Raw genomic sequence first — 25,183 nt, 5'->3', positions numbered from 1 at the left:
GTTAATAAAAGCTATTCTGCACATTCACAACGTATTTCATAAAGACACTGAGTTCCCCAAATGCCCATCTTCCCAGAGTCAAATGCACCCATATGCGCTTGGCTGCATGTGTGTAATAGTCCCTTTTAGCGCATGAGGCTCCCCCATCCCATAGGGAAATGAAATGTTAATCACTGACCCTGTAGTGGACTGCAGAAAGAAAAGGGGCTTCTTCCAGCATGGACCAGCAGCTTGCAACACAGATTGTCAGAAGAAACTGGCCCAGGATCTGGCTCGTTTGCAAGCTGTATCCTTCTTTGTTCCCCGCGTTAGCGGAAGAGCTAAAGGAGCAAAACTCGGTGGCTTTATCCTTGCAGCAGCCTGGCAGCTGGGGCAAAGCATCGGGATGGAGGTAAAAGCCCAGCCAGGTCTCGCGGAGGTGTGGGGCAGGACAAGGTCCATGCAGAGCCAAGAAGCTCCATCATTTGTGGGAACAGACATGGGAAACACCTAGAAAAGTCTGCGCCCGTTCCTCTCCCTGAGCCTGGATGTTGTGCTTTGGGCTGTTTCATAGGCTCAGGGGAAGGACTAGGGTGTTATGTCCATTGCCCCCCAGATTCAGCATGTGAAGGGCAAACAATAATAGGAAAAACCACTTTCCTTTCAGCTGACTCATCTCCTCGAGCGTGTGCCCCGTCCGCCGCTCTGGCTGCTGCCCGCTTTGTGGCACAGCTCAGCGCTTCTGGACCTCCCGCTCAGCCCACCCACGAAAGCAGATTTTATTGCTGAGCAATCGAATGAAGCTCTCTGTTGGAAGGGGAAAAAAAAAAAAAAAAGTCTCTTCATCTCAGCTTGCACTAGTTTGCTTTTTCCTTATCACTAACTTTGGAGGCAAATCCTTAAAGGCATAGCAGGCTCGGGGAGCGCAGCGCTCTCTGGGAGGAGCAAACTCACTGCCAAAGGACAGGGCTTCTCTTTGAACCTAAGGGGATTTAAACAGCTAAATGACTTGGCAAATCTGACCTTGTTGCTTTGGGGGTCTGGTATCAGCCACAAAGAATAGCTCAGTGCGGTGTGATTCATTCAACAGTTGTCATCCCCCACCAATAAATCAGTGGCTTCTTGGCTTCGATTACTATCTACCATAAGTCACTTCCTACAGGGATCCAGGCCACACGAGTGTCAAGAACGTAAAATCTGTATCAAAATTTGCACTATTGCTTTGCTGCTTCAGCATGGGTGCAGCCGTGAAGGCGCCCCAGAGACTGAAGCACCTGGGTGACCTGCGGGGTTGAGGATGGGGTTATAACCACTTACAAAAGTTGCTTGAGATACCCGTATTGTATTTCTCCTTTGCACTCCTGGAGGGGTTCAGTTCTAATCAGTAACGCAGGAGGTTAAAATCTACTCAATATGGTAAGAAATTTGAGGACTGGATCTCTTTCAGGCTCTCTGTACAGCACCTAACACAATGAACTGCGTGACAGGGCTTTCTACGCATATGTCAGTACAAATAAACAAATAAAACCATCAGAATATAAAATATTATAAAAGAAGAAATTCTCTCCCCTCTTTTCCTGTTCTGCTGGAGGATAACGCTGTCCCTGCCAGGCAGTAAAGGCAGCCTGGACCTTTAAGAGCAGCAGTTCCCAGTACAACGCTTGCTGGGAACTTCGGAGCAAACTAGGGCGGAAAGCCTGAGCTCGCTGGCTGAGAGGTAAGCAAGCACCCAAGTGTCTGACCTTTAAATTCATCCTGCAGCTGCGGGTCAGACTATTTGGAAAAGCCCACCCCTGTGGGTCCACATACCATGTGCTTAGCACTGCAGGCATATTAGCAAAGTATAAATTACAGCGACCCTGGGGCCAACAGCACAGGTTGCATTGCAAGGACGTTGTCCAAGTACAAAGATCAAGCGCTCGAGATTTAAACTAACCCTTTTATGCTGAGCCAGAGTGTATGAAAACTCCAGCTACTGACTCGCAGTGTAGCTTAAAATCAAACAAATGGTGTAGGCACGTGCAAGAGGATCCAACCTTGGAAGCCTCTCATGAATTTTAGCAGAGAAGAACGGTTCCTAACATTCAGCCTAGTTACGAAAGGACACAGTGATCCCCAGGGATGCTTGCAGACAGGCAGAACCAACGTCTGAATTTCACTACTGTCCTCGTTTCAGCTGGGATAGAGTTAATCTTCTTTCTAGTAGCTGGTATACTGTTATGTCTTGGATTCAGTATGAGAAGAATGTTGACAACAGACTGATGTTTTCAGTTGTTGCCAAGTAGTGTTTATACCAAGTCAAGGATTTTTCAGCTTCTCATGCCCAGCCAGCAAGAGCTGGAGGGGCACAAGAAGCTGGGAGGGGACACAGCCAGGGCAGCTGACCCAAACTGGCCAAAGGGGTATTGCAGATCATGTGATGTCATGCCCGGTATATTATTGCGGGAGAGTTGGTCTGGGGGGATCGCTGCTCGGGAGCTAACTGGGCATCGGTCGGTGAGTGGTGAGCAATTGCATTGTGCATCACTTGTTTTGTATATTCCAATCCTTTTATTATTATTGACATTTTATTATTGTTATTACTATCATTATTAACTTCCTCCTTTCTGTTCTACTAAACTGTTCTGACCTCAACCCATGAGTTTTACCTTTTCTCTTCCAATTCTATCCCCCATCCCACTGGGTGAGGGGGAGGTGAGTGAGCAGCTGTGTGGTGCCTAGTTGCTGGCTGGGGTTAAACCACGACAACTACCCACCAAGCTGCACGAATGCTGAATGAAGCTCGGCTGCCGCAGGAGCAAAAGTAAACAAGGCTGAGATCCCGACTGAGGCTTGAGATACTTGGCAACTCAGTTTTAGAATGCAAACTGTCCCCTGGGGTGAGGGCTTGCTTGCTGCTGCAGCCCTGTTGCTAGCATGGTGGGAATGGTTGTGTCAAGAAGCAAAGCTGCCTCTGGGAAGGCGAGGGAGTAAACACCAGTTTACATAAACGCTCCCTAAGGCCAATGATTTTGTACCACAGCTTTATTATACTTAAACCTCTCTAAGTATTCATTGAGATAAGAGCCCGTTTTGTCAGCCACCACAAGGCTGTCTTTACTATACAGACTTTAAATTGATGAGGGCAGAGAATGCAGAGCTAGGGAAACTGAGGCACGGGCTGCGAATTTCCAAAAAACATGTTTTCCTGAAGCCTCCTTGCCAGCATCCCATGGAAGCTCTCGATGGGGAGGTTGCTCATGGCTGGAAGAGGGGAGCTGGGTATATGCTGCAGTCTCGCCGGGGCGATGGGGACACCCAGACCCAGGAGACAGGTTATACGGAGGGCATCAGGTCTTCTGCTGCTGACCCAGAGCAGGGAATGATTGGTTTTTTTCCTGAAAGCAAATTTCAAGCATATCAGATCCTCCAGGCTAATTAATGGACTTGCTTGGGCCTCTCCTGGTCACAGAGGTTCAGCTTGACACTGTCACAGGGAAAAGGTGCTGCTTCTATCTGGCTATGCAAAATGGCTAAAAGTGGGAATAGAAAGAAAAATGAGGCAGAGGACCACAGGATGAGCTTGCCAGTGTACACGTGTGCTGTCTGTTGGGGAGGGAATGGCTTTCTACAACCAGCGTTTCCAAGGAGATCCTGCCAGAGATGAGTGCCCTTGTCCTAAAAAAGGGATGGAAAAAAAACCCATAAAATGCAGTATCAAAGACACATTACTGTTTTTTCATGTAGCCTCTTTGGGTCCTTTTGAAGTGAAAATGTTTATTTCTTATTCCCTTATTGGGATAGTCTTCTATTTTATTACATTTTCCTGTGTTTTTGCATCAGCCAGTCTGAATCCTGGTACCAGTGCAGATCAGGAGCAACACAACTAAGTCAAGTGAGTTGTGCTGCTGGCATCAAAATTGGGGTTAAAGTCTAGAGATTGGGTCATCTGATGTGCTCACCTGCTGGGGTGGGGCTATTTCCACCTACATATTTTAGGTGGGATTTTCAAAAGCTCCCAGCATTCACTTGAGTGCTGGCATGGATATTGGGTCAAACTGCTGGTTGCTCCTAGGGCAGCAGTTGGACCAAAGCTGAGAATAGTCACGGGAAGGTAATCTCTCCCATCTCATCTACAACAAATTATTTTTGGAAAATCCTCCCAGGGAACGTGTGACTGATTTCAAGGAGCAAGAAATCCTGAGACCTTTTGGAAATTAATACAGTCCTTAGCAGATTGTGAATTGTTCTGGAAAACAAACACCCTTGCATGGAAAAAAGCCAAATTAAATCTAAATTAAAGGAGAAAGAAATCCTTGCAGATACCAGATGAGTCAGTGGATTAGAAGTGTTACAGGGAACCTTTTGCATCTTGGCCACACAGCCAGTACCAATGGTGGTCTCTTTCAGCTAATGAAAGGAAAAGGGATCAGAGACATGAACACACAAAATAGATCCAATAATCTGAGCTGAAACTAAGGCCTTTGTTTTGTAAAAGATGGTAAAAGAAACCAAAAGCCGCTGAATATGCCGTGAATGTATCCTTAGTAATTATCAATTTCTCTGACCCTTAGGTTAGAAAAATTAAGTTCCTTCCTTTTAACAGCCAGGGTCAAAGCTCTCTCTGAACTCCACAGGGAAACTAAAGTGATTAAGAAAACAACAATCTACTTCACGTAGATGCTTGTCTAAAATGGTGGCACACTGAGATGTTAATCCCAGTTAACTAAAGCCACGAATGTAAAACCTTCCAGTTAAATTACCTGTGGGATAAATAAAGAATTGCTTACCTGTTACGGTAAAAGAAACAGTAAGAAATTGCTTTGAATTTTATGCCGGTATGGTGTAGCAGCTTTTCTGCAAACCTGTTTGTCAGTTTTATAAATTTTTTGTCATGTGGGACCCTCATCCAGGGACAGAGACTCTGTTGTGCCACGTGCCGTGTCTTCCCATAGGAAAGACATCCACCTGGCTTGAAGGCAACATCTGAGAGAGAGAAAGCATTACTGTCACTTGCTCCTATCCTCGTCTCTTTTTTAAGAAATAGAGATGACACAGGCAGGTCTAGCCTGCATTCATCTCCTATCAAGGGCACAGGTTTCTTTCAAATCCTCAATGAAATGGCCTAGGCTGGTTAATCTGTGCTACAGAAATAGGAGTAAACCCCTTGAGAGCCGCACAACAGTAACTGGCTATTTTTCTGCTCACACAGGCAAAATGAACATTCAAGAGTATTTAGCAAGAATTTCTTACCATGAGTCCCATCAGGATGCAGACTTGCAAACCTTAACAGTCATCTTCCAGCATCACATCCAGGCAATTCCTTTTGAAAACCTCAGCATGCATTGTGGGGAGACCATCGAACTGGATTTACAATCTATTTACAATAAGATTGTGAGAAAGAAACGTGGTGGATGGTGCCTGGAAAGCAACTACCTTCTGTTTTGGGCCTTGCAAGAATTAGGGTATGACATCTGTATTCTTGGAGGAAACAGTTATGAACCTGCCACGAAGACATACACTTCTGAGATAAATCATATCCTACTGAAGGTGGTGATCAAGGGAAATTCCTACATAGTAGATGCGGCTTTTGGCGGTGCCTACCAGGCGTGGCAGCCATTGATGTTGATTTCTGGGAAGGATCAAGCCCAGACCCCTGGCATCTTCCGCTTCATGGAAGACAACGGCACCTGGTACTTTGAGAAAGTGAAAAGGAAGCATTATATTCCCGAGCAGCAAAGTGTCCCTTTCACTGATACTCCAGAACTGGGGAATATCAGAAAAATATATACATTCACTCTCAAGCCACGACATATAAATGACTTCCAGGAGCTAAATGCATACCTACAAGTGTCTCCAGATAACATACTTAGGAAGAAGTCGATCTGCACTCTCCAAACCACTGAAGGGCTTTATGCCTTAGTTGGATGGACCTTCACTGAGATGAAGTATAACTACATGGAGGACATGGACCTGGTGCAGATCACAACTCTTACAGATGAAGAGGTTGAGAAAACACTGAAAGACAAATTCAATATAGTGCTGGAGAACAAACTCGTACCAGTAAACGTTCGTGGCTTGCCACCTAATTTAGTGGATACAATCTAATTCTAATGCTGTGCTAGATGGTCTTTAAATATGCAATATAAAAAGTTCTAGAATTAACATTAATAACATTAATCCGATTCTAAAGCTGAGCTAGTCAGATGAACTAAGCTTGGTAAATTCAGGTACATTGCCAATTAACTGCACATATCAATTGCATATTTTTTCTTGAGCTTCTCCTTCTTTAGAAACTGAGACATCTTACTACCTCTAATTTGCTCATATGGAAATTGCTTTTTGACTCCATAAGGTTTTGTTCCACCTCTCTGGATCTGATTTTATTTCAGATATATTTTGTGGCAAAGGAGACCAAAATGATACAGAAGGAGAAGCTGTGTTACCATTTTACACAAAAGACCTCTAACCTTTTTAGGTATTATTTCCAGCCTTCTCAACAGAGTTTGAAAAATTATTCACTTCCTTTAACAGTCTGAAATAGAAAGTTGAGCTGAATTTGGCTTTCAAAGACCTCATAAAAAAAGAGAAAGGTTAAGACTTTCTCAAAACAAGCCACTGTTAGGTGCTGATTAGCTTATGATGAAATAAGTTGAAAGACTTGAGTCCTATTTCCTTACCAGAAATTGACTTAAAGTGAGCTATTTATGCAAGGGCACTTAAAAAGCCCAAAAGCTCTCCAATTTTGAGTGTCCAATTTTTCTGAGTCTGATTTTTCTGTGTCTTTGAAATCAAACAAAATCAATAGAAGCTGAGACAATTCAACAGTTCTTAAAAATCAGGCTTTTGGTATTAAAAAATGGAAACAATCAAAGTTAGATCAACCTTTGCAAACTATAATCTAAACTTCTGGGACCTAGCCTTCCCATGATGTCAAGTGGACGCGACAGTATTATAGACAAAACTCTTCATATTAACTACAAACAGTATTCTGCACAACAGCTACCTTAAATAAGTAAAACTGCAGATGCAAAAGAAAACGCTGGGAAGTTGGGACACGCCACTGGCGTGGTCTCACATCGTTACATGTAACTCAACAGCCTTTTCGCTTTATGATACCTGTGGCAGGTACTGTACAGGGTGTGTCATGAAGGAGGGCGACAGGAGAGCACCCGTCCTCGCCCAAGGAAAAGACTTTGACCCTTGTGTTAGTCAACCACAGACTCACTGGGTACCTGAAGGGCTTAAAACTCATGTGCTTTCCCAGATGCAGTCTAATGGCTCTTTGCCTTCTTGAAAGGGACCTCCAACTTTCCACCTCTGTCAAATGAAGAGGAGACATGCTCGACAGGGACAGAATGTAATAAACAGCCCTGCAACACTGTGAAGATGCAGAAGGCCAAGTTTTAGAGAGGAAATGCATTACTTTGTTCTCACACACAACATTGTGCCAATAAGTATTTGTCATTGTATTCGTTAGGTGTGGCATCTCCAGAATAACTACCTGCTGCAGTTGAAGCTTCAAACAGATTGAAAAAGTTCCTTTGTGGGTAAAGAAAGGTCATTTTGTGCTTCTGTGGAGCACAGGAACACGCAGCCTGCAATACCTTGGCAATTTCATGTACCCACAAGGAAACAGATGACTATCCTCCATCGCAAAGTGCTGGCTTGCAAGATAACAATAATTTCATTTAAAAAAAGTTACAGAGCTTTTTGCAACTTTCTACTGTAATTATTTGACATGGAAAACAAGTTCAGTCTGGTCTTAACCAGGGGAAAACACAAACATCTACTAATAGAGAAGAAACAAAGTTTAATTTGCTCATGGATCAGTGAAGTCCAAAAATGTGCATTCATTTTGAGTGGACTCTGCCCTTTCTCGGCATTTAAGATTCAGGAGTGAGGGCCAGTGGAGCTTAGAGAGGAAGACAGCCCTCACAATTTGTATCCACTCCTGGCTTTACTGAATGCTGCCCCAGTAATAAAAAACCCAGAAGCTGAATACATCAATAAATAAATAAGGCTTTTTTAAGAGGTAAGTTTATTTTCTCAAAACCCCCCCTCCAAACAAAGAAACAAAAACCCTGGTTTCTTTATGATGGTAAAGGTCATGGCAATAACATAAGGAATATTCTCTTTAAGAAAGATGTTATAAAAATGTATGGATATAGAGCTAAAATATCACCTGCTAAATATGGGCTCTTAAAGAGGGCAAAACGGTGATAATGCAATTTCAATTCTTCTATCTTTAGCTCTTCAGGAGAAGATCCACTTGACTATGAGAGAGATGCTTTTGTTTAGATACAATAGTAGATAAAAATTTAGAACTACAACCTTGCGTTGGAAGTTATTCTGTTAGATTTTTAACTTTATTTAAATATATTGCTGTCGTGGTTTAGCAAATGTAAAGGAAGCAAAAGAGCAATCTAATAATCAATAGATTCTGCTTTATGGGAATAAAATTACAGTCCTTTAAAAAAAAAAAAAGAAATTACAAACTGTGGTTTGCATATCTTAGAAAGTCCATGTGCTGATGTATTAAGATAAAGGTAGACAGATAATGTATTTTAATAGTGGAATTTCTGATAGTGTGTATAGTCCTGATAAAGAATATTTTTGTATGAGCACCTTCATTTGCGCATTTAGAAATAGTTCTTTAAAGTTCTTCTGCTGATATTTTTCTCTGCATAAATCATAGCCACATTTGTGGGACTACCTGTTCAGTATCTAGCTTTTCATCTCATCTGCTCACAATTCAAAAGAACGGTAGCTTTCATCTCCTACAGTCGAGATCTAACGCTGATCAATCATACTATGGAGCTGCAGAGAGAAACTACAAATAATATAAACTCGAGAACCAGCTTTATGCCGGTGTGATCTATTTAGCATTTACAATTTGAGCAGGTAGGATCAGATAGACTTGGATTCTGCAAATCAAAAGTCCCATAAGTCTTATGTTATACTTAACAAATATTACATTGAGAATATCCTCCAACAATACGCTTAGATATCACTGGAAGTTAAATTTCTTTCTGTAGAAGATAACACACAGTTTTTGACGGGGCTCTCCATTCACTTTGGACAGCTGCTTCTATACCGTGCATATGCACATCACGGATCCGTCACTGAAAACCATCTTGAGAAATTCTAGTCTGCAGTAAACATTCAACAGTTCACCACTGAATTTATCTGAATGCAATAGTCTTCCTGAGTCGCTAATATTAAGTGTCTAAACCTCAGCTTACCGTATGCACAAAAGATTTCCAAGTAGCTTTGTGGGTTGTCAAGAAGCTAAATATTTGTAGTAACTCTAGACTGCTCAAACCCTTAATGCTTTCTTTGCAAAGGTTCAAGCCTTCAAAACATTTTGTGCCCAGCTCCATACCCAAGCAGACGATCTACAGTGTATTTTACAAACAGTATCTATTGGATACCTATGAGCGTCCAGCTCGTAACGGTGGCCAGCAGACCGTGATGGGCCATTGCGAAAGCCAGATGACTGTGTGTGGCTTCCCACGGTACTAGAAGGCAGAAAATAAGTCGAGTAGTTCCTCATCCAGCAATCTTGTTCATGAGAAGTCCTACCAAGGCGGGCCAGGAGGTGGGCACTGTTGGCGGCCAGACAGACCAGGGATGCATTGCCGGAGGCTTCAGTAATTCTCAGTTATGCCTCCTCTGGAAGGAATAAAGTGAATTTTGAGAAAGGCCGGGACTAGAGAGATGTAAAGCAGCCCCTGTCCATTCTCAGGGCACCCTGCGAGATGCAGGGTACAGCAGGGAGTAGAGATCTGCTCTTTGTCTTTTAGGTCACTCGCCTCCATTCAGATTCATTATTCCAACACCAAAATGAGTTTGTGCAACACTCAGAGCAGACAAAAGACTCAGTGGTCTGCAACTCTTGCAAAGGTCAGAGAGTTTTTTCAGTCATAATTATCTGAATAAAACTTGACACTTTACAAAATGTGCAGGGAGTATCATTTTCACTTTTTCTGAGTGGCGAAAGAGCGACGTGTATTGCATGAGCAATTCATTTACTGTCACGTAGATCGGTGGCAGACTCATGAAAAGAACATGTGAATCCTGGCTCAAATTATCCTCCTTCCAACTGGCAGATGATGTTGCTTCCCCCACTGACACTCCTTTCACTGAACAGTGGATTTAGACCGGTTTTCACGACCACTCCTGAACACTCCCTAGCGTGATCTTACATTTCTTCTTAACCCCACTGTTACAATGCAAATACAGCAAATCCCCGTTTCCCAGCCACCGCATATCAAGCTGAAATTGCACCAGCTGTTTGCCATAGGGATCACTCTAAGACAAAAAGCAAACCCTCACGTGCACTGCTCTTCTTTGCTCGGGGAACCATTTGATATTAATACTTGTTACCTTCAAAAACTGTTCTGATGAGGTTCAGTAGATTAAAGCATCTTTGCTAGCAGCAGCCTGGGCAGTTTTTCACAGCATCATAAATCATTGATGTAAAGAAACAAAACAAAACCCAAACGCAATTCCTTCCTTTACAGGTGACATGAACCTTGAAGAGTATTTTGCAAGAACTGGCTATAAAGGTTCCCTTGAAAAACAAGATTTGGAAACCTTAACCGATATATTCCAGCACCACATCCGTGCTGTTCCCTTCGAAAACCTCAGCATCCATTGCGGGGAGAAAATTACTTTGGAGTTCGAGCACGTTTATAACAAAATCGTGCGGAGGAAGCGGGGTGGCTGGTGCATGGAAAACAACCAGCTGTTGGGTTGGGTCCTGAAACGCCTGGGGTACGACACCAGCTTTCTGGGAGCGTATGTGTTCAATCCACATCAAAACGCGTATGCTACCATCATGACCCACCTCCTTGTAAAGGTAGTTATTGATGGCAAAGCCTATATTGTTGATGGAGGCTTTGGTGTATCCTATCAGATGTGGCAACCGATGGAGCTTGTGTCGGGGAAAGACCAGCCCCAGGCTCCCGGTGTCTTTCGCTTCACGGAAAAAAATGCCATCTGGTACCTTGAGAAAATGAGACGGAAACAATACATTCCCAATCAAAATTTCTCTAATTCTGATCTTCTGGAGAAAAAAGAGTGTCGGAAAGTTTATATGTTCAATCTGGAGCCACGGACAGTGGAAGAGTTCCGTTTCCAGTGCACGTACCTTCAGACATCTCCAGATTCCCTCTTTACAAAGAAGTCCATCTGCACCCTCCAGACCACTGATGGCTTTCGAGCACTAATTGGGTGGACACTCACTGAGACCACATACAACTACAAGGAAAATATGGATTTGGTGGAATTCATAACTCTTGAAGATGAAGAGGTGGAAAAAACACTCAAAGAGAAATTCAACATAACCCTAGATAGAAAACTTGTCCCAATTAACGTCAAAGGATTTTATACAATCTAGATGACCAGAAAAACCTACAATAATGCTACATATGTACAGTACCTTCCACTGTCTGCACAATCACTACTGTAAGATTATGGGATTCTCTTGCAGGCGACTGAAGGAAAAGTACATTAATACCAGATTAAAGTGAAATTCACTCTGGGAAAAATCAGGAATTTAAGACTCTTCTGTCAGGTAGAATTATTTGCTGTGAGATGACTGCAGTTCAATTTTTGGCACAAATGTAGGATCTGATTTGAATCTGGTTATAAACTTGGGTAATAAATATGTCTGGGAAATTTTGGAGTGCCTATAGCACACAAATAGGAGTATGGATTATTAATTGTGATATGCTGCCAACACATTTTCTATGGTTATTATAGGAAGAAAAGTCACATATGAGCATTTAGACAATGAAGTGAACATTTAGAACTTCATTTTTCACAAGATCTAACCACTTGCAGCTCATCTCATTTCTCTACCTTTAATGTAAGTAAAACAATGTCACCTTTGAAAGGAGCATTAGGAGGCATAATTCTCCCAGTGTCATCCTTAGACAAAACATAGTACAAAATGAAAATTATCATCATGTGCATCCCTTTTGTCATTGCTGCAGTAAACTGCCCAAAGTAATTTTTGGTATGTACGTTATTTTCTGGTGAAGCAAGTTGTATATATTGCACCATTACTGTGGCTGATGGGCTCTAAGGAGACACCTACAAGCTTTGCTTCTGGTAAGTAATCATCCTATAAAGGGTGAATGGTGCTTAAATGTCACAACTGGCTTAGATTTACTTGTATCTCAAAAGGGGTGGAAATTTTATATTTTTAGCATTGCAAGTATAACAAAGGTAGAACAATGAAGCTAATCCCACTATACCCTTAATATTGCCCTCTTTGTATATAGCAAATACGGGAGTCCATATGGCTGTCCTGAACGAGTACCACTTAGCACAGGAGCTTTAGTGTCACAAATGAGTTCATTCATCTGTATCAAAGTGAAAAAATCAAGGAGCCAGTCAAATCTGAAGGAAACCCTTTCTTTAGAATTATTTCACAAGCATGTTTCCCCATTTTTTTAATTTTACTTTTTTTTTTCCAAAAGCCCAAACAAGGAAACTACTGAGAAAGGGGAAACATTCTCAAATGCATTGAAAAAATAGCAGTAACACTGAAAAACACCCTTTCTCCACAATCCTGAGTATTGGGGAAATGTTGATTCCTCTCACTGATAGTGTGTCTTTTTGCTCAGAGACATCATCTGACCATAAATCTCATAAATGCTGTAAATGTATACCTGAAAATAAATAAAGGAAAATAAAAACATAAAGAGTTGCTGTAAATACAGCCTCCACCCCAAATGCATGACTCCTGCACACACCATTTGCAAAGTAGACGAGGTCTGTTCAATCATGCTATCCATCTGCTGGCCAACCCTCCCCACCACAAACATTTTGAACCAAACCGGCCAATATCGAACAAATTCGACAGCAGCATTGGAGGCGGTAAGTTCCTACAGGTTCCTGGACAAAGAGCTTGTAGGCTGAGGAGGAAGACGATCACTGAAGAGGAGGCCCAGTAGTCAACAGCTCTGGGGTGGCCACGGTGCGAGCCGGCTCTTCCCTGCCGACCGGCCGTGGTGGCAGCTGGTGACCGGGATGCACGTGTACCTGCACAGGGACAAGGAACCAAGGGCCAAGCAGGAGGCTTGGAAGATCTTACTGAGGTGGGAACAGAGTTTTTTTCTATAAATAATGGAACTAAGGACTTTTGTTCTCTAATTTGTGTTCATATTATTCTCTCACACTAAGGTCCCATTAAGGTTTTTTACTCCTTTCTAAATGATTGATCAAACTGAGGTGTTCCCCGAGACCCCAAGGAACATTATGAGCTTTAAAACACTCACCACCTCCATTCTAGCTGACAGAAATTCCCATCTGCATTCACCCAGGTCACCAAACCATATTTCTCTATACAATGAACTAGTTGTTTTCTGGTGCTGCTGCCTCTTGTCTAGAGGACAGCTATTAACAGACTGGTGATTTTGCCTCCATACTTCTCTAGAGATGTTCCTGCTGCTGCTCCCAGGTAATTGCTCAGGTTATGGAATGCAAGGGTTTCTTGGGCAGAAGTCTACAGACTCATATTGGTATTTTTAACTGTGCCTGCTATGATGGGACTCAACCCAGATACCCCCTTCTACTGTTCAGTTCTTACTAAAGATCTACGGGGCTGCCAATGACTAAAGCTTCAACCCTCTCTCTGACTCCATCTGTTGATAACCACTCTCTGAGTGGGATTTTTCCTCTCAATGTGACAATTATAACCAGGTCCTCACTGTGCAACATCAGATCACGCGAAGAAACGTCAACATGTACAGCTGAGGAACAGTTTCACAGTTTAGCTGAAGCTCCCCCAAAAGCTGACGAGAGCAGGTTATTGAGGTGTGAATGCCAGACCCAAAATGTCTCAAAGGTTTGAGGCGAGAATGGTGTAAAAACAAACAAACCCTAACAAACCCAGAGGTCTCATGCTGGGGTTCCATTAGCAAGGCATTATGTAGCAGGCAGATGCTCTCCCAGACGCAAAAGAAGAGAAAACTGAGTCCTTAAAGCATCAGCTCTCAGAGAAACTTGGATTCACATGCAGAAGAGAAACGGGATGTTTCACATCCTTCACCCACCACTATGCTTTATTAACACTCTCTCAGAAAAGTTTAATGAGAGCCTAAGCTATTGTGCAGTTTTCGTCGTTGACTGTTGTTGAAATGAAGCAGAAAAAACGCATATAACCCCCCACCCAGGAGTCTAATTCCATATACAATTTAGAAGTATGGTATTCCAATTAACAGAAAGATGAGAGAATTTCTTTTTAAGTCTGAATGCTGGATTAAGTCCCAGAATCCCAGCCCAGCTGCCCATTATACACACACTCAATGCCCAATGGCAACGACAGCCATCCGCGACTGTAGAATTGTATAATGGAGTGTCTTATTAGAAAACAAGACACATAACAGAAAAAACACAGTTCAAACTCCATGGCACCACTGAACATCTTCCCCCCTCCCCAAAGAATCAAAGTTTAATCAGCTCATGCATTACTAAAGGGAGGATACAGGATGGCTCACTTCAGTTGGACTCTGGTCCTGGACATTTTAAGATCCAATACTAAGCAGAATAAAAATAACAAAACAAGAAACATCAGCAAGAAAGATATTAAATACTTACATGTTTCCAACATCAGCAGTTATTACAGAAATAAACAGCCTGTCAAAGGGAGGGACAAAACTTCACCTGACAAGGGACTTGCTTAAACTTAACACTGTGAGCTGTCAGTGAGCACAAACTACAACGTACACTTTGCTTTGTTCGCTTTAATAGGTACCGTAGCATAACAGGCACAAACACTTCTGGTGTCTGGTAACTCTTTACCAATCACATTTTGCAAGTAGCCATTTTCTTCAACAAAAATGCTTACTACCTATCCCAACTTGCTTTTGTTCTCAAAGAAATGCTTTTAATTTAGAAACGTGACCACGTGGGAAAGTTCTACAGCTTAGGAAGTTGCACATGAAAATGTATCTGCATTTGAGACTGTCAGAGCCAAGAAAGCTTGAATTAATATAGGTTCGCATTATGAATATTTCACTGCTACACTTGCATCTCTGTCAAAGAGTAGTTCAAGCACAGATTTTTTATACAGCAGAATGTTTCTACCCTGGCTAGGAAGCTAGAGCCAGACTTAAAATACATACATGCATCTCTCTCTCTTTTATATATATACATATGTATTTATAAGGCTGGAAATATAGATCCTATCATAAAATGCCCGCTTGTAATTCTGGGCACTTAAAGTGCATTTAAAAAGTCATGTAGGGCTAATTTTTAGTTTTGTCTTGCTCACGATAATGCACTACGAATGGTGCTTTTAAAGGTGCATTTTACAAACTCCCCATGAATAAGAGACTGTGCCAAAATTTAGTAGCTGGTCTTACTATAGCATTTCAATAGCTCACCTAGCCACCACCTAACATGAACAGCAGAGCAACCAGCTTTGAAGATAATAAACCAAAATCTATCATTTCTTCACAGGTGGTGTTGGGCATGTTTAAGAAACAGAAGAACCACCCCTTCCCCTCTCCTCCCCCCTCCCAGATTCCAGAATCATGGATTTTCTAGGAAGGTGTTTAGAGTTCACTCACGCTCTTACCCACATTTCCAGCCATCCATCAGGAAATGACATAAAATTAAGGACCAGCATATGGCAGAACACCCTTTAACTACGCAAAATCACCCCTCATTGGACTGAAGAGAACTCTGCAATGCAAGAGAGCTCTCTGCATAGAGCATTGGCAAAGAAAGACTTCACGCAGAGTTCATCTGAGCCACTAACTGTTATCAAAATTACCCAAAAGCTCCTTTACATGACACCACCGGAACCTTCTCCAATTTACTGTCTCTCAGGGTGTGCAATTGCAGTGACATCTCCTGGTTGCTGGTGGTTCACTAGAACACACTTTCCCCCCTCAACTATCCAACATAGCTATGCAGAAATTCTCTCTCCATTGACAAAATGTGTTCAGATAGAGGAGAATCATTTTCCTACTAATAAGCAAGAAAGAATAATGGGATATATTCTGAGTTTTTCTTGTGATGACCAACAATAAATCATTTCTTAGCTCAGGTCACATCTTCCATGGGAAGAAAAATGTCTTGCCATCATTAACTCCTTTTCAGCTAGCAATAATATATGATCAGGTTTTAAGTAATTGAACCAGTAGCATTTAATTAGCTCTGAAAAACTATCTCAGATCATGAATCACTGACTTTCCACCTGTATGAGGTCCCCTTACTAGCTTAAAAGTATATTTCTCTTTCCATGTGTGATCCATCTTGAATATCTAATGAGGTGCTCTTGATATACGGATTATAGTTCATATATCACATGCAAAACACAGCAGACGCACAGTCTCTTTCTTTATATAATTGAGTTTCATGTCTTGCTTCACCCAGTTGTTAAAGAAAAAAAAAAATAAAGCCTCTTGTGTCCATGACAGAATGGCCACTACTTGCTTAAATTTAACAAATTCCTCTTTCTCCAGAAAGTCAGCATTAAGGATGAATAACTTAGACATCTAGCTGGGGACATGAAGTAACAGAAAGAAATATTTCTTGTTGAAAGACAGGATATGGAGAACTGCTACGGTTTTAGACATGACAACTGACATTTTTCAATGGGCCCAGAGCACTGACTGACCAAAGAGCATGTTTCCGTTCTAACATTACTTCAGATGTCTTCACTGCACACTACACAGAAAAAAATCAGTGCAGTCAACTAATATCTGGGGACATCTGTGGCCAGCACAAACCAGGATCACTTCTTGTATCACATTGTAGTAAGCAACATTTTTTACATCAAAATAGCTAAACCGCAATCATTAACCACACAAGAAAATCAGTTTTTATTCAGCGTTCAAATAGGTTTCTGAAGCCGTTATTATACTTCTATGACAAGACCTAGATAACTGTAAGATTGGAATTTTTTTTTTCTGAAAAAGAGGCAAGATTAGCAAACTTCTTTTGGAAGACAGAAATTAAGACTCACAATCTGCTCAAGTGTCAAACTGTAAACATTGCCAAATATTTAGCTTGCTCTATAAAAAAAAAAGTTTTACTACAAACCCCTCTATTTTTAAATGAGCTTTATAAAAAATAAAATTCAACAAAATAGATTTTATCTATTCTTTTCCCATCTTATTTTTAGCACAGTAAAAAAAAAAACCAAAACAAAGAACCCCAAACATGTTTCTGCCGACTTTTTTCAATTTGAAGATAGCAAAGGTTTTCACTTTCATAATAAAAAAAAGCAGTGAAAGTGGAACTGCCTTACTGGATTGGACAAAGTTTGTCTTTACTCCAAATACTTCTTTCAGATGTTATCATAAATTGTAAACAACGTTGCTCTCGATTGCATATTACACTCAATCTAGTTATGCACAACATTTAAAAAGACTGATGGGATTAGTGCCCCGCACATTAAAAGCTGCTGAGAGGGGAAAGGATGTATGACATCCATTATATACACATCCACTTTGAAAAATGTTTGTCACGTGGACGGTAGAAATTTCAGTGAGAACAGACTCAGATTTACAAACCTGTTCTTTGCATTAAACAGCAAGAACTCCAAACAACCTCCAGTTCGTGATACTATTATTTGGTAGATAACATTTCTATTAGCTCCAGTTGTGTAGTTGACATTACTCCTGAGGTTTTAAGAACTTTTTCTTAGCTTTTTTGCTAGGTCTTGTGTTACTACTCCCATCTTCATCTTCATCCTGGAGTACACGCTGGTCTCTCTTTCTCAAGAATTTCTTCCCTATTGTTCCCACTAATGTTTCATATCTGTAAGGATAGCAAAAAATTTACAGCTTTTACTAAAATCAGAGAAAACTTCAATGGAGCAAATCATAAATCTAATTAACAATTTAAGTGGTGTAAAAAAGCTGGTCATCAGAAGCTTAAGAAGCACAAGTACTACATGATCACTCATTACAATATTATTTATTCTGATAGTTTGGGTTTGTCAGCAATCTGGAACAAGGAGGGAATTAGCATGGAATACCTGGATATCAAAGGGCAGAAAACCCTTAAAGATATTTTATCCCAAAAAGTGATGGAGATTCCACTGAATACACACCAGAATTCCTGGAAAGTCAGTTCAGTAAAGTACTGTATCTGTTGGGTTTTTTTCTTCATTTATTTTGTTTGTTTGCTTTTTGTGTTTACTTTCCCACACACAATGCAGTAACATACCATATTCCTGGCTAATATTGATCATGTTGTAAAATATAACTCACCTTCTGGCCATTTCTTCATCTGACACATCAGCCTCCATTTTATCATCCACTTCGATTTCTTCTTCCTTGCACCTAGAGTTCATTTGGATCATTAACTTCTGAAAATGAAATAAGAAGTAGCTTAAATTTGTAAGCCTGACACAATGGCTGAAATATGCTGAAATTCACTGGTAGGAGAAACACATAAAAGGTAAGAACCAAATTTAATAATTATTTGCTGTTCCTGGTCAGGCTAGAGTATATTGTCACAAAAACTCATGAAGAAAAGGCAACATGCCTGCCTGTTGCTAAGCTGAGCTTAGAGATTGCCTTTGGGAAAAGGGGCAACACAGAGACAGGGTTTCAGTGAATTGTACTATTCAAACATCCTCAAGAGCACGCCAGACATCTTCAGGAGATGAGAGAATTAGATCATAATTAATTTTTCATTGTGATGTTAGCACATAGTCCTTGAAATGGTTTTGTTAAGAAGGAAAAGTATCTGCAAGGATTTACAATAAACTACTAGCAAAAAACATGAAGGAATAATATGCCAAGTCACAGTGAGAGCAAGTTCAAAATAACTAGAAGAATCCCCTAGTAAATCACCTTGTATAGCCTTTTGCATATCTCTTAGTCTTTATACCTTCATCCTCCTGCTTCAGTTCAGTGGTAACATTTGTATTACTATCTCAGTGTAGTTCTAACAGCATGAAACATGCCAGAAGGAAATTAGACTCTCTTGCCCAGAATTTTTACTTTGGAACTTGAAGCCCTTACTTACACGAGTAAGTGTTGAATAAATAGGGTTGAATGTTTATAGGATTGGACTCTAAATTAAATGGCAGGAGGAAAAGTGAGCTATCATTTTGGTGAGCAGCATGTGGGACAGTTTCCGTACTTCAGCAAGGGACAACCTGCAGGAGTCGTGCAATTACTGACCATCAACACAACATGATGAAAAACTTCTATTTACCAGATGCTGCACTGACCAACATTTTGGTTTGAATCACAGACTTCCTGTACACGGGAGGATTTATGGAACGTGCTGCAAAGGCCAAACAGCATGCAGTGTCAACACTCAAATCCCCATCCCCAAGGGCTTCAGTCCTAATGTGAGACCACCTCAAAACAGAACATTTAAATGGTACCTCAATTTCTGGATTGAATCCTTTGAAGGACATTCTGCCATACAGTAGATCCTCACATGGCATAAAGCTCCTCTCTTCTATTACAAAGCTCCTGCATGAAACCCAAACCCAGCACTTTGTCAAACGGTGCGCTATAAAATAATCAAATTAAACAAATGCAAAAAGCATCTGCTGTCTTCCCCCCACACAAATAAACAAAACCACAGTGTATTTTAAAGCATCAACTACTTTCTGAAGCTTAATTGCTCTGATAAATCTTTCAATACAAGGAGCTTGGAGTGCAAAGGAATACTTTTTGCCAGTAAAGCTGTGCCAGTTCCACAAGCAAAATTAACTCTCCTGACAAAAAACCCTCTTTACTGGTATGATTCCACCTACATTAATGCTTTTGCCAGAATAAAAATACCACATAAATATCACTCTCCAGGTGGCATTACTATACCAGCAAAAACTTCTAATTAATTTTTCATTGTGATGTTACACCTGGCATTAGCTGAGTCTGTCAGGATACAAAACACTGTCTAATTCTCTGTTCAGCAGAGAAAGATTTCCACCTTCTCCCTCCTTTTTTCCTCTTTTAATGAGCATGGAGCGAGAAAAGAAACACGACCCTGAGGTGTTCATAAGACACGTGTTAGATAAAAGTACTTCCGCGAATTGTTCCATCCTTCTTTTCCTTGCACATATATGCACCTCTTCCCTCATCCTCTTCATCTTCCACGTAAAACAAACTCCTACAGTCATAAGAAGTCAGGCTGAAGAGATCAAGCTCATTTTCCTACCTCAAGGCAGGATCAGTTAAACATGTACCATGAACAGCAGAGGTCCATCTAACCTGTCCTGAAAAGACTTCCAATGATGAAGAATCCAGTGTCTCCTTAGGCATTCTATTCCAGTGCTTCAATAGCCTTATTGTTAGAAAAATTCTCCTAATGTCCACCTTGAACCTTCCTTATGCAACTGAAGCTCAAATACCTTTTTGTCATACCCAACAACAGTAATGGAAAATAGTTTATCAATGACTTTATTCGTCTACAGCTAATTCAGTGGATCCCAGCTTTTTAAAAACTATGTATGGTCTCCCTCAATGGAATTTTCATCCTCTTTTCAAAGGACAAAAATCAAGCAATTTTAAAAGTAGTTCTCCTGCTATTTAAAGCACCTTTCTAAATAGCAGGAACGGACATTTTATTTCTTATTAGCTAAGCCTTCCTTTATTTTTGCTGTTCTCTCTCCTACTTCAAAAACAGGATTTGAAGCAAACTGGACTCAAAAAGACAGAGCTGTCCTGAGTGGACCTGTGTGACTGAAGGTGAATTTACTAACACAAGGTTTCAAACTTCTTTTTTCAAATGAAGGGAAAAAACAGCAGTGAATGAACTAGTCCCTGCCTGAAAAACTAATTACATGCATCTAGAAGAATGTGTGAGTGAAAGAAAACAACACACACAAGAAATGAAAGTAGGTTAAACTGCACTAGGCAACCTTGACAATGTCCCTGAAAATAAATAATAAAAAAGCTGTAATGTCACTCTGTCATTATTTTTGCTTCTGTTAATTGGTTATTAGCAATACTTCTTTTATAGGAAAAAAATATGTACATTCTATTCCCACTCCACAACAATCCACTGATGATAAAAAGTACAAAAGGGTACAAGCTTACTCTTTCTCCTTTAGATCTGGTAAATCAAGATACCAGTGTTCTTCACTAATTATCTTCTTTTCCTCCTCTTCTAGCTGTTTTTTAGTTTGTGAATCCAAACCCCTTTGCATGAACTAAAAAGAAAGACACATAAACACACAACTTTAGTTTTTTGCATCATGAGTACGTTCTGAACATGCAGTAACTGCATGATGACAATTATCTATTACATAACATTTAGCAGTTGATAAAAAGTAAATGCTCTTTATGATTTTTCTCTGGGTTTGGTCTAAGTTTGGGCAAACAGGTAATGGAAAAGTAAATAACTGCTGATCACAGCTATCTACTGGAAGCCAACAGCCAGCCACATCTGTACTTACACACAAAGAAACAGACCTTTCCTGGTTAGTTTTGATGGACCTGAGATGTTACAACTCCATAACTTTGCTAAGATTTTTCTAATGTTTCAACAAAGGCCAGAGAGAACATAATGGTGTTAAGAGTTATCGCTGTGTATCAGAAACCACCACCACCCATACAAACAGCACTGGAGCTCTGAGCTAGAGCTAGGTCATACCAGGTCGGCCATTTTTTGAAACTTCTATACTTTCAACCATCCTCTTCTTTTCTCAGATTTAATTTAATGAACTGGCTTGCATTTGTAGCTCTGAAGGCTGGAACCTGCCTCTGGAAGTAGAAAAAAGTAACTGAGGCTACAAAAAGAAGTCTTCTGTGTCCAGCTATGCTAAAGGAAGATGTTACCAGCTCTTAACTTCTCATTGATGACCCACCAAAGTACCAGTCAAGCAGCATGGGTAAGTACCTGTTAACTCACTGCAGGAACAGTCTGCCAAATTAGTTAAGACCAATAACCTAGTTTAGGGTAAGACTGCTATTTTTGCCTAATACAAGGACATTCCTATAAATTGCTTCCTTTGCTGTGATAATCTTTGGCAGAGGACAGGAACAGGCAGATAGAAAGAGTAACCTCTCTCACAGCTGGGAGTAAAAGAGGACATCTGTCACAGTCTATGACAAATTGCTGACAGTGCAAAACTACAGACCTGAGATATGTGAAACATCCCTTTTATTTCCATTTGTCTCAAGTCAGGTGCCTGAACTAAGTGACAATTTAAGTATCAACAATGTTAAACAAACATGCTGGAAAAAACAACTCTTTACAACTTTATGGTAATAATCATAATATTCTCACACCCCTAGGAGCTGGGACCTCCCTTAGGGTCTACAGAAAGTGTTCGAATAACTGTATCTGTCAGAGGTGTACATTTATACCAATGTTATTCCCAGCTACAGGCAAGTCTACCAGTACAGTTTATATGCACTCCAGTACAAAAACTGTTTTGTGGCTATCAAAGCATACCTGTATGTGTACAAAGCAACTAAGCACCACGCAGCCGCTCACTCACACCCCCCCACCCAGTGGGATGGGGGAGAAAATCAGGAAAAGAAGTAAAACTCGTGGGTTGAGATAAGAATGGTTTAATAAAACAGAAAAGAGGAAACTAATAATGATAACATTAATAAAATGACAACAGTAATAATAAAAGGATTGGAATGTACAAATGATGTGCAGTGCAATTGCTCACCACCCGCCGCTCGACACCAGTTAGTCCCCCAGCGGCGATCCCCTGCCCCCACTCCCCCCAGTTTATATACTAGATGTGATGTCCCATGGTCTGGAATACCCCTTTGGCCAGTTTGGGTCAGCTGCCCTGGCTCTGTCCTGTGCCAACTTCTTGTGCCCCTCCAGCTTTCTCACCAGCTGCGCATGAGAAGCTGAAAAATCCTTGACTTGAGACTAAACACTACTTAGCAACAACTGAAAATGTCAGTCTGTGGTCAACATTCTTCTCATACTGAACTCAAAAACATAGCACTGTACCAGCTACTAGGAAGACAATCAACTCTATCCCAGCTGAAACCAGGACAGTGTGCAACACTGCAGAGGAATTTTGTATCAACTAATTTTACCCCTCTCATTTAGAGCAGCATCATTTATGTGTTTAGATAAGCCTGCAGGCTGACAGGTAACGTGCCAGTGGGGAACACTAAACCTGGAGATAGTTTAGGTCCCAGCTAAAATGGGCTTGGTTGGGATAAAGCCCAAGAAGGCATCACAAAACACTTCCCTCCAACAAAAAAACCTGCATTACTGAGCTTATTTAAAATATATAGGTCACACAGATGCGTACTACGTGTATTACATACACCTCCCACAGCTCTTCAGTCTTTACAAAATGCCCAAGCAAACCAAACCAAACTCTGAAGTAAAAGCCAATATAGTGCTAGTGTCTCATTTTCCATTTATATTTCTATTTGCATCCATTGTACAAGATCTTTAATGAAAGAAAAATTGACTTTTTGTTTTCTGAGTCGCTCCAAAATATGTCAAAGCTTTCCAATTAAAATTACAGTATCTTCTACAGGAAAATAAGTGAATCTATCATGTGGAAAACCATATTGCTCAAGGAAATTGGTTAGCCAGTCAGAAATCTCAACAGGAGAAATTCTGTTACAAGCATCCAATTAAATAATCATTTCACATGACATTTTAAAGATTTTTGTTCCTGAAGATGACTACAGGAATAACTAGATAAAAAATATGTGATCACATTTATCTAAAATGTAAACACACATGGATGAATTAAAAATATATCCATTGTAATAGACACAGAGTATGTAAGTCAGTAGCTGAGTGGTTATTTGGATTAGTTTCCCAAGCAATGGGACCTGGATCAAATGATGCAAGATCTAAAAGCATGAGCCATCCTTCGACATCAAGCGGTGAGCACACGTGGCTAAGTACTTGGCGCAAGTGGTCTTCAAAACGCTACCACTGACCCCGTGTCACCTTTGGGAGCCACTTCACCCGCCTGCTGAATTGTGATAATGCATCTTATCAGTACCTGTGGAGGCAGCTGCTGAAGGATTAATTAAAACATTTATAAACAAGATGATCTGCAGAAGGAAAGTGCTAAATTCAAGATCTGTGTATGACCTTTTCAAAACCTACTCATCTCTTCAAAGCTGGTTGGTTACTACTGCCCGGACTGTAAATCTGCAAATGTCAAGGCAGCACATTCATAGGCTGGTTCTCCACAGCCTTCCAAGGAAGAAAATGTAAAAACTGGCTTTTGAAATCTCCAGGGGGTTAATAAACTGGCAAACAACAGGAGCAGAAATTTCACTTTAAAAGAGAGTATTACATAAAAATAAGAAAAAATAATGATGTTGCAATCCAGGTTATGGGACTAAGCTCAACATCTACCCCCTTTTGAGAGTGAGGCAAGATGTGTTCCATTCCCTCTATCCATGAGTTTCAGTCTTTCGTTAGCAACATCTGTTAATTGGGGTAAATATTCCACCATCTTACTGTAGCAGAGTACACTTTGCGTGAAAGATTGAACTGAAGTCAGCTAAACTCCTTTCAGCCAGTGTCTGAAATATAGTCCCATATAAATATGTGGGGGAAAAAATGGTTAAGTAAAACACCACAAGCAAGAAGCCACAAAGGCCCTGTCATAATCAGTTATAAAAATTTAATGGATATTAACATTTAAAAAAAAAGTAATGGGAACTCAACTTGTACTGGTTGTTTTCCAGCAATAAAGAACCATCAATCACAGGAGAATGTACTCTACCAAATTAGGTGTTGTAGTACACGATGTGAAGCGGAATCCATTAGCCAGTAAGCCGAGACTAATTTCACATGGGTCTTGACATAAGATTCACAATTCCAAGGTAACAGGCACGTCATGATGTTACTAGCAGCCAAGTTACAAATGCAAGCATTTACGAGTTGGGAAAGGCGGTTAACACTGCCGTTCAGGTGGGGTATTTTATTAGCCATTAATGTAAACAGACAAAGAAATGCACACCAAGGAGAAAAGAAAGAAACCTGGATCACACCCTCCAGTTTATAACCCCTCTGAGACCTCTCGCCAGCGTTTAAGCAGCCCGGTATTCGGTGGCAGCTCTCTGAAATCGCCTCTTGCCGGCCGAGTTGGAGAGGAGCAGCCCCGAAAGCTGCAGGCCTGAGTGAAAGGGCAAGCGACGCTGAAGACGCACGCACACCTATTTTAAAGCGAGCCTTACGGGGCGTAGGAGACGGTCACTCACGCCCGTGTGTCAGACGAGGGCGGACACGCAAAATGCCCCCAAGCCAGGCCAGGGGCTCCCCTCGCCGCCCC

The 25,183-nt window shown here is 41.0% G+C and overlaps 3 protein-coding genes across 7 annotated transcripts in view; 2 read left to right on the top strand and 1 right to left on the bottom strand.

Annotated features, from left to right (window-relative positions):
- The first annotated feature begins 5,175 nt into the window (after positions 1-5,175).
- On the top strand, positions 5,176-6,066 carry LOC104839379 (arylamine N-acetyltransferase, liver isozyme-like). The gene has a single exon (XM_010579661.1). It carries the CDS (start codon positions 5,176-5,178, stop codon positions 6,064-6,066), a length of 891 nt encoding a protein of 296 aa, XP_010577963.1.
- LOC104839380 (arylamine N-acetyltransferase, pineal gland isozyme NAT-10) lies at positions 5,354-12,342 on the top strand. Of its 2 annotated transcripts, XM_010579664.1 has the most exons (3): positions 5,354-5,423; positions 7,439-7,993; positions 10,485-12,342. In XM_010579664.1, exon 3 carries the CDS (start codon positions 10,490-10,492, stop codon positions 11,360-11,362), a length of 873 nt encoding a protein of 290 aa, XP_010577966.1. In that variant the 5' UTR covers positions 5,354-5,423; positions 7,439-7,993; positions 10,485-10,489; the 3' UTR covers positions 11,363-12,342. The 2 variants fall into 2 exon arrangements, with proteins under 2 accessions (XP_010577966.1, XP_010577965.1); XM_010579663.1 differs by lacking the exon at positions 5,354-5,423 and having other exon boundaries at positions 7,060-7,993.
- A 4,740-nt stretch (positions 12,343-17,082) lies between these two features.
- The window catches only part of MPHOSPH6 (M-phase phosphoprotein 6), an 8,337-nt gene continuing 236 nt past the window's right edge, over positions 17,083-25,183 (bottom strand). Inside the window, exons 2-6 of one of the 4 annotated variants that reach the window (XM_010579657.1) lie at positions 24,929-25,027; positions 20,994-21,106; positions 19,331-19,421; positions 18,201-18,298; positions 17,083-17,745 (exon numbers count right to left, since the gene is read on the bottom strand). In XM_010579657.1, the coding sequence (XP_010577959.1) occupies positions 17,601-17,745; positions 18,201-18,298; positions 19,331-19,421; positions 20,994-21,106; positions 24,929-25,027 (546 nt within the window). In that variant the 3' untranslated portion in view covers positions 17,083-17,600. Of the gene's footprint in view, positions 17,746-18,200; positions 18,299-19,330; positions 19,422-20,993; positions 21,107-24,928; positions 25,028-25,088; positions 25,181-25,183 lie in introns of those variants that run through there. The other 3 variants (XM_010579659.1, XM_010579660.1, XM_010579658.1) reach the window with 3 other exon arrangements.

The sequence above is a fragment of the Haliaeetus leucocephalus genome, unplaced genomic scaffold, assembly GCF_000737465.1.
Source record: "Haliaeetus leucocephalus isolate CR32 unplaced genomic scaffold, Haliaeetus_leucocephalus-4.0 Scaffold668, whole genome shotgun sequence".
In the NCBI taxonomy this organism is placed as follows: domain Eukaryota; kingdom Metazoa; phylum Chordata; class Aves; order Accipitriformes; family Accipitridae; genus Haliaeetus; species Haliaeetus leucocephalus.
This window is presented reverse-complemented; position numbering and strand designations above follow the sequence as displayed.